Consider the following 9,668-nt stretch of genomic DNA (forward strand, 5'->3'; position numbering starts at 1 on the left):
GGGGGGGGGGGGGGACGACTAGCACTTCTATTACAGGGTTTTTTTAGTTTTAGTTAAAAATTTCTTTTACCTGAATCCTTTTCACAGCTGCTTACAGAGGTAGATTATAAACATAGTTGTTTATAAACTAGGCGTTCTCTCAGTAAAACTAAAATGAAGATTGGATGTAGTAACAAATACCAAAGAAAAATCACTGGGTTTTGTTTCTCAACAACAACAAGAAGAACAAAAACTGGGCCAGAATCTATAAAAGTAAAAAGCAAATTAAATTGAAAAATTTTTTTAAATGTACTTCTAGGTCTCTGAATCGGCTGCTTTTTAGATTGGCAGAGTTCCTGTGACTTCAGAATGGGAACAGTTTATGTCTATCACAGAGGTTAAAGTCACCATGCATGTGTGAAAACCAAGTAACTATTGGTCTTCCAGTCAAACTCTACATTTGAGATAGAAATTGGGGCAAAAAAATCTGTTTCTGTTCTAAGCATAGTTAGCATGTGGCCCTTAATAACCTTTTTTTTTTTTTTTTTTTTTTTTTTTAAGATTGATTGATTTGACAAAGAGAGACAGCACGAGAGGGAACACAAGCAGGAGAAATGGGAGAGGGAAAAGCAGGCCTCCCGCTGAGCAGGGAGCCCAGTGTGGGACTCAATCCCAGGACCCTGGGATCATGACCTGAGCCGAAGGCAGACGCTTAATGTCTGAGCCACCCAGGCAGCCCAATAATTTTTAAGAATGAGGATGGGAGTATTTAAATCTCTGAAAACAATGGGTGACTAATTGCTACATTCCAAGATTTGTTATCTCTTGACTGTCAGTGGTGATGATGGACACCGCCTCTCTGCTGGCAGCTAGAAGTAAAAACCTGAGCACTTTGGTTTCTGCTAAAGAAGGGGTTTTAAGTTGGAGGTGGCAACTACCAGAAACCAGGGTGGTTGGAATCTTAGACATTGGGCAGAACTGCGTTTGACTAAAGTGATACTACTGCACTAACCCGCTCCCCTCTCACGGTCAGTGCATGGCGCTGTTCTGGCTGCCGTCCTGAATCAGGCGTTTCCAACAGGATGGTGGAGCACGAGGCCTCCTATCGCGTAGCTGCATCCAGAACAAGGTCTGTTAAAGAGAGAGCAACTTGCTGATCGCGGAGGGGGGATTTGTTCTGAGCAGCCCTCAAGAGTGACCTGAAGTCCCTGTTCTCTGCATCTGTAGTGGCTGTGTCTTTCGGTTACATACAGTTTGAGAACTACTGACTTGATCTCCAAAGTCTTAGGCAGTTTGGGACAGAATCCTGCCAAAATGATTCCTTTCCTCAAACTGCTTTTAAAGACCTTGACGTTTTCATCAGTAAGGGCCCCTAGGCAGAAGCCCAGAGCAGAGATGGTTTCTTCTCTTAGCTGGTCATGGTGCTGGCCATTTCCTGGAAGAATCGATACTGCTTGTTTGTATGGGTGCCCTGAGGCTCTTAGGGCAAATGCTGCATTTTTCTAACGAGATAATCCCCTATGAAGGATTGTAAGTTACATGTCAGGGTGAAATGCTGAATTACGTGGGTACACATTGTCCCTAAAAAACCCAGTACTGCTTCAGTATCTTCCTAATTCTTGCTGTTGAGAGACCTTGGTCAAGTTTTCTTTTCCACATAGGCATGGATCGCCCTTGCTGAAAAACACAGGGGTGGGGTTGGAATCAGGAGGGTTGCATAACTCCTAGAGGGGCTGAGGTGCAGCAGTGTATGGTGCGTGTGTCAGCATAGCCTTCGGGTGACACCTGTCAAAGAGGCCGGAGGAAACAAGATGGACAGGGTGCCGTGGTTTTTAAGCTACAGTAAATGCTGGGGCCTTACGTTGCCCTGAGTAAATCAGTAAGAGGCTGGTAAGATGCTTTTCAAGTGTGGCATAACTGAGGTTTTGTTGACTGTTTGATTTGGAGGAATTGGCAGGTCTTGAATCAGGACAGTTGTAATCAGTCTTAGTGGTAAGTGGAAAAGTTGTCAGTTTCTGTGTTGGGGGCCAGAGGAAAGGAAGGGACGGTCGTGGACACACGAGCCGGGAATCCGGCTACCTGATGGGAGTAGTGTTGCCTGCTCTCTGAGGACTCACAGTTTCTAGCTGTCATCTGTATCACAACTTGAACTGCTTTTGGAGGGGACCGCTGACATAGGGTTCCCAGAGCGCGTGTATGTCTGTGTGTCTTACACCAGCTAGCTTACTTTCACGTGGGGTTGGATTAAGGAACGTCAGTGAGTTATAATCTTCTTACGTCTGTTTCCTCAAGGCAAACGGATGCACGTGCAGTTGTCCACCAGCCGGCTTCGGACTGCCCCCGGGATGGGAGACCAGAGCGGCTGCTATCGGTGCGGGAAAGAGGGGCACTGGTCCAAAGAGTGTCCGGTAGATCGTACGGGTCGTGTGGCGGACTTTACCGAGCAGTATAACGAACAGTACGGAGCGGTGCGCACGCCTTACACCATGGGCTACGGGGAATCCATGTATTACAACGACGCGTACGGAGCCCTCGACTACTACAAGCGCTACCGGGTCCGCTCTTACGAGGCGGTGGCAGCGGCGGCAGCGGCTTCCGCGTACAACTACGCGGAGCAGACCATGTCCCATCTGCCTCAAGTCCAGAACACGGCCGTGACCAGTCACCTCAACTCCACTTCTGTGGATCCCTACGACAGACACCTGTTGCCGAACTCAGGTGCCGCCGCCACCTCGGCTGCCATGGCTGCCGCCGCTGCCAACACTTCCTCCTATTACGGAAGGGACAGGAGCCCCCTGCGTCGTGCTGCCGCTGTGCTCCCCACAGTCGGAGAGGGCTACGGCTACGGGCCAGAGAGTGAGCTGTCTCAGGCTTCAGCCGCTGCACGGAATTCTCTGTATGACATGGCCCGGTATGAGCGGGAGCAGTATGTGGACCGAGCGCGGTACTCAGCCTTTTAAAAACTGGAGGTGAGAGTGGGGTCAGTGTGGTTAAGAGACTCGAGTTTCCTTGAAAGAGATCTGTGCTGCATAGAGGAGGCTAAAGCCACGTGTTTGTTTGCTGCCAGGACAGTAGCCACGAGACAGAAATTTACATTTTAGTCTTAAATATTTCTCTAGCTTAGGCCAGAGGTTCATTTGGCCTGTTGAGGTGTTTTAGTGTATGACTCCAACCAGCTGGCTCCTTCGGAGAGAACAACAACAAACTCGGTTAGGAGGGTATTATTTAATCAAATGTAAGCCATCTGCGTGACAGAAACATAGTTAAGAGAACACTTACCGAGTGCCCTCATTGTCCATGATAGCATTTAATCTACACCAAAAGCCTTTGAGATATTTTCTCTTTTACAGAGAAGGAAACAAAGGCTCAGAGAGGTTAAGTACTTTGCCTGAAGTCATGTGGATAACTGAGAGGCAGTCAGAATTCAAACTCAGGCGAGGTGGGCTCCAAAACCATTCTCTTCCCACTAGAAAAGTCATTGTGATGTAGGTGGAAGAATACAGGTTCAGGAATTGGTCATGAACGTCACAGTGAGAATTTTAACTACAGCTTTAAACTACTCACTTGCTAATATAGCTACTACTTAGGTCATTAGTTTTGATCAGCGGAAACTCTTCTAATATCCTAGATCTATAGGCCAGATAAAGCCCTGAAGGCTTTAGGTGTTGAGTTCTAAGACCCTTGAAAGCAAAATGTTCCGGTGCCCCTGTCCCATGGAGTCCTTTCCTTATTAGTAATCCAGAGCACCTTACTCTGCCTGACCTGAGCCCTTGAAACCGTATCTCGGCATACCCTGTTACTATCATTTAGAGCCCCAACACTTTTCTTTTTCCCCAGCAATTTTTGTTTTGGTGTATGTTCAGGAGGAACACGTAAGGGTCTAGATAAACAGGTAATTTCTGAATGTGTATAAAATCCCACTGGTGGTGACCCCAGAAATTTAATTTTTCCTGCTTTAGAAAATGTACACCAAAGATGTTGGAATGGCAAGGATAATTAGTAGGATTATCTGGGTAAATTTCATCTGAGTGGAAATGGCATCGTGACAACTTTCTCTTCTCATGGTTTTCCTTGTACCTTGAAATTGAGCATCACTTGACCAGGACGCCTACTCAAGAACCTACTCAAGAAGTTAAATGGAGTTTCCAGGGTTCCTTACTTAGCCTGCTGATATATATGTGTAGAAGAAACTAAAGCAATAGGAATTTGCCCTTTTAGGTAGTGAGAAGCAAACAATGGTTCGAACCTGTGGTAAATTATGTCCTAGATGCCCATGACAAGACTGATCTCCTGAGAACATTGTGTAGCAGCAGCGTGTTAATGTGTATAAAGTACACAGTCTTAAAGCTTGTGTAGATTGCCTTAATTTTTATTTTTAATGCAGCTGGATCTGCCACGAAGTGGGATAGTTCTCTAAAGGTGGTATCACCTACCAGATAACTTGTTTTCCTCGAATGTGTTTTATAGTTAAGTTAGTGTATTACAGTCTTTAAGGGTATCGCTAAGGTATTTTAAAGTGAATTTTGACTGCAAGCCGTGGTTGTTTAACTAACCTCTTTTTAGTGATGACTTTTAAAGAAACTTACCTTCCAGGTGTGAACCTCAAATGGACTGAATAACCCTGAGTTGGTTGCAGTCCCAGGAGCCTGATGTTAATGAGGCTGCCAGGAGGAAATACTCCAGAACTGTTGGGGATCTGAATTTGGGTCTCACCCTAGCAGAACTGATTCAAGAACGTCACAACTTTTGAAGTCGGTTGGTACAGATCAAGACCAAGATTTGGCCCTTTGTCTGTAATAAGTAGAGGAACTTGGTGTGAGTTAACTTCTTTTTTCCCCCAGCCATTGGTGTCTGGAGTTCCCATCATCAGTGGAAGAATTAGAGAATTTTAGGGTTTCTTCTTTTGATTTGGTTAAGGGAGATTTGACCACGTAGGGGAACTGCTGGAGTTACGGTTCTAACTCTGGGACAGTAGGACATGTAGGTATGTTGCAGGACAAATGATACCCTTTGTGATTGCCATTTCTGAAAACTTGTTTACTATGAAACCGTGACATGAAACAAACTTAAGAGTAGTGCAGTTGGCAGTATTCGAGATCTTGGCATCATCTGCTTTTTTGGGACTCAACTAAATTAATGGTTTTTGATACTATCGTGTATGCCCTTTGTTGCAGTGACAGTAGCTTTGTATCACAGAGGTTGTCTTGCCTAAAAGATGGATTAAAAGATGAGAAAGATAGATTTTATCGGCAGCACAGCAGTCTTCCAGAGAGACTGCTGCTCATTCTGTACATAGCTGTGAGTAGATCCCCTGGTAATGACACGGGATGTAAGTTTGATCCAGTCTGACTTGGTTTTGTTTTGTTCTTTGTTCTTTTCCCCCTGGAATACAGGACGGGACCAGGGCCCTTGTACTCGGAGCCAAGCTGCTCTCCAGGCATTGTGTAAGCCTCTTGTGTTGTGCTCTCTTTCAGGTAGGATAATTGCGGACTGAACCCTCGGGCTGCGGTCATATATGAGAACTTGCTCCGCGCGGTCCCCTTTGCCGGGATGTTTCCATTGCTTCATGTTTCAGTAAACAAAGGAGTTTGTGACCAACTATGTTTTCTTTCTTAATTTAATTCTTCTAAGTTGACTTTTCTTTCCTCCTGATACTAGTTTCTGTAGCCTTTCACTCTGTTCCTTACATTCTCAGCCTCTGAGCGGCCCTAGGTAAGGATTATGCTGGCATCCCCTCTTTCCTGTACAGTGGAGCCCCTCTTATCTTGCTTTCCTTAGGAGTTGAACCCTTCTCCCTGTCTACCTGCAACATCTCCTTTCCCTTTAAAATGACCATGTAGTGGCAAGCGACCTTTTACTCTTCTCTGTTAGCTCTGGACTCTAACATTGAAGCTAATCTTCTGAAACTGCTAGGACCATTGGGGTTTTGGGGGTGGGGGTGTTGTTGTTTTGTTTGTTTTGTTTTTTTATGTCTGACCTGTGATCGTGGTACAGCATTAGCTGAAATTTAGCCTGTTTTACTCCACTCCTCCCACTTTTTTTTTTTTTTTAATATTTTGACAAATAAACGTTTCTAACACTTAAGTACCTTTTTGTGTTTGTGTTGACTGTTATTTACCACCAGTATCTCTGGTTTGTTCTCAGTTGTGTTGAAACTCTAAAATTTGAAGGACTACACACTGGAAATTTCGATGTACAAGGAAGGATTTAGTGTGATCTAATAGGCCTTAGCAATGGGCAGAGGAAAATCATCCAGCATCTCGAGACATCGATAAGTATGCTACTGCTCACAGTAAGGTTCCATCCTTCTATAACCACAGCTACTCTTTCCACTTTACAGGCTAGCAGACCCAGGTTAGAACCCATGTGTCAGGAAAAAGTTAAGTCAGAATATTGCCAAGGACCTATCGGGTTGAATCAGTTTGACTTCATAGTACATAGTCAATTAAATTCACTTATGAACTACTTAAAGAGGTCTCCTGTGGTGTTAATACTCTGCTAGGTGCAGACTACGGCTAAAATGAATAATCATTATGAGAGATCCAAGAGGGAGAACAGGTGATGTTTTTTTAGCAGAAAAGCAGGGTTATTAGTGATTAGCAGTGGACGCCTGGGTGGCTCAGGTCATGATCTCAGGGTCCTGGGATCGAGCCTCGCATCAGGCTCTCTGCTCAGTGGCAGCCTGCTTCCTCCCCATCCCCTTCGCCTGCCTCTCTGCCTACTTGTGATCTCTGTCAGATAAATAAAGAAAAAATCTTTAAAAAAAAAAAAATGATTAGCAGTGACAACATTCTACAATTACATGTCTCTATAGACTTTTTTTTAAAGATTTTATTTATTTATTTGACAGAGAGAGATCACAAGCAGGCAGAGAGGCAGGCAGAGAGAGAGGAGGAAGCAGACTCCCTGCTGAGCAGAGACCCTGACGCAGGGCTCGATCCCAGGACCCCGAGATCATGACCCGAGCCGAAGGCAGTGGCCCAACCACTGAGCCACCCAGATATGTGGACATTTTATCATTGCTTAGTTCCCCATAAAATCAAGTTCAGTGATGGACTCCATCCTACTTAAGCTGTATTTATTGAAACCTGTATAGAAACACTAATGTGTAAATTCTGACTACCTGTGAATGTCAACCTAATTTTATAGCACTTTCCCCACATACTTGATACTTAAGCCTGACATAGGGGCACCTCGGTGGCTTAGTCAGTTAAGCATCCAACTCTCAATCTCAGCTCAGGTCTTGATCTCAGGGTCATGAGTTCAACCCCAGTATTGGGCTCCATGCTGGGCTTGGAGCCTACTTTAAAAAAAGCCCTGATATAGGTGAAGCAAAATTTTCCCTGGTGTTTTGGGGGTAGGATACAACAGTGAAGAGGTTAACCTGTCCATGCACCATTGCAACAAGTGGTAAAAGTATTCAAGGCCCACATTAGCTTCAACATTCCCCAAGAGGCAGGGCTGTCTGTTTCACGTAAAGGAAAAAAAAAGAGGTACTAGGATTTCCTTTGCACCAGGCAAAACAAAGAGAAATATGTACAGGTTTTACTGGCCACCTCAAAATCTCAGGTACCTCTTCTGTGGTTTTTGTGTGTATGCATGAACACTTTTAAAGTTAAGTTTAACATTCCTTGATTTCTGTCTTGCTGGCAAGACAAAAAATAATGGGAGTCTGCAAAATAGTTTTGCATCAGCTCTGTCCAATAAAACTTGGCAGTGTTGGAAGTGTTCTAGATTTGTACTGTCCTCAATTTATAGCCATTAGCTATATGTGCCTGTTAAGTACTGAATGTGGCCTGTGAAGCTGAGAAACTCAAGTTTTTTATTTAGTTATTAGCCACAAGTGGCCAGTGGCTTCTACACTGTACAGCACAGTTTAGATGGTTAATAAGTTCCTTTGGGGAGGGGGGGCTTGTAGAATCCTACAAAATATTTTTCCTTTAAAAAAAAAAAGCCTTTGGGAGGGCGCCTGGGTGGCTCAGTGGGTTAAGCTGCTGCCTTCGGCTCAGGTCATGATCTCAGGGTCCTGGGATCGAGTCCCACATCGGACTTTCTGCTCAGCAGGGAGCCTGCTTCCTCCTCTCTCTCTCTCTGCCTGCCTCTCTGCCGACTTGTGATCTCTCTCTGTCAAATAAATAAATAAATAAATTAAAAACAAAAAACAAAAAACTTTTACGCCTGAGTGGCTCATTCGGTTAAGCGGCTACCTTTGGCTCAGGTCATGATCCAAGGGTCCTGGGATGGAGTCCCACGTCAGGCTCCTTGCTCAGGGGGGAGCCTGCTCCTACTTCTTCCTCTACCTGTGTCTGCCACTTTCCTTCTTGTACTCTCTCTGAACAAATAAATGAAATCTTTAAAGAAAAAAAAAAAAGCAAAAACCTTTCATGGGACGCCTGGGCGGCTCAGTCGGTTAAGTGCCTACCTTTAGCTCAGGACATGATCCTGTCCCATAGCGGGCTCCTGGCTCAGCAGGGAGTCTGCTTCTCCCCGTCTCTCCCCCTGCTTGTGTTCTGACAAATAAAATCTTGAGCAGGGGGGAAGAAAAACACCTTTCATGGTGCCTGGTGCCTGAGCTAAGCATCTGTCTTTGGCTCAGGTCATGATTCCAGGGTCCTGGGATCGAGCCCCAAATTGGGCTCCCTGCTCAGCAGGGAGTCTGCTTCTCCCTCTCTCTCTGCTGCTGCCCCCGGCTCATTCTCTGAAGTACCTAATACCACTTTTAAAAAAATCCTTTCATTGCCCCCCAAATAGGTATACTGGGAAAGGGGTTAGTTTCCAGCCAATGTAAGGAAATTGTTGAGTAGGAACAAATGTGTTTATTTCTAAATCTTTTATTACCATGAGAAATTGCATGTTGTGGCCATAAATCCCTTTTATTCACTAAGACCAGGTTTCTCATTGTAGACCACTTCAGAGTCCCATGAGGTCTCACACTAAAAGCGCCTGTGAATTCATCTATCAGTGACTGAATTCCTACGTGGGTCAGGATTTGGGTGATGAAGGCAGCCTATGTGGTTCCTAGCAGAGAGGCAAACCTTCATTACATCTCTGATCGGTACTGTGGAGGGTGGAGGACAGGATGCTAGGAAAACAGCAGTGACTGATTCGGGAGGTTGGGGGAGTGGGGCAGTTGCCCGTCCAAGTGAGGAAGCAGTGCACGTGAAGACCCCTGATCAGGCCGAGCGTGGCACCCACGAGGAACCAGGAAGGGAGCTCTGTGGCAGAAGAAACAGCAGTAGGCATCTGAAGGAGGTGCGTTACAGGCACGACTCATTAGAGCCTTACAGGCTGTTAGGATTTTCATCTTCACTTCAAGACTAACTGGAAGCCATTAAAGGATTTTAAATTGGGGGGGTTAACAGGACCAGACTCATTTTTCTTATTAAAAACTCACTCTGGAAAAGAAAGAAAAAAATGAATAGCATCACAAAGGTGAAATTTATGTGATACAAAACAGAGGTCTCTCCCCTAATCAAGAAGCCCAAAAAAAGGTGACACTTGAGAAGGAGAAAAAATACGTGCCGAAGAAGATCATTCATAAGGACAAGGGATGCAAGGGGCACTCAAAGGGGTAGGGTTTACACCCCTGAGGTTAATCAATCCTTAAATAACAGAACGAGCTGTGCCTCTCCCACCCTAACATCTGCCGAACACCTGTTGTTGGCCAGGCCCCAGGGGCTCTGCACGAG

General features: G+C 45.1%; 1 protein-coding gene across 3 annotated transcripts in view; it reads left to right on the forward strand.

Moving 5' to 3' along the window:
• Positions 1-6,063, forward strand: part of LOC132018105 (RNA-binding protein 4B) — a 10,685-nt gene extending 4,622 nt beyond the window's left edge. For 2 of the 3 annotated variants that reach the window (XM_059400584.1, XM_059400597.1), the window contains exons 3-4: positions 2,272-2,948; positions 5,454-6,063. In XM_059400584.1, coding sequence (XP_059256567.1) covers positions 2,272-2,939 — 668 coding nt within the window. In that variant the 3' untranslated portion in view covers positions 2,940-2,948; positions 5,454-6,063. Of the gene's footprint in view, positions 1-2,271; positions 2,949-4,572; positions 4,735-5,453 lie in introns of all 3 variants that reach the window. The other variant, XR_009404452.1, reaches the window with a different exon arrangement.
• The last annotated feature ends 3,605 nt before the right edge of the window (positions 6,064-9,668 follow it).

Source organism: Mustela nigripes, chromosome 1 (assembly GCF_022355385.1).
Source record: "Mustela nigripes isolate SB6536 chromosome 1, MUSNIG.SB6536, whole genome shotgun sequence".
NCBI classification, from domain to species: Eukaryota; Metazoa; Chordata; class Mammalia; order Carnivora; family Mustelidae; genus Mustela; species Mustela nigripes.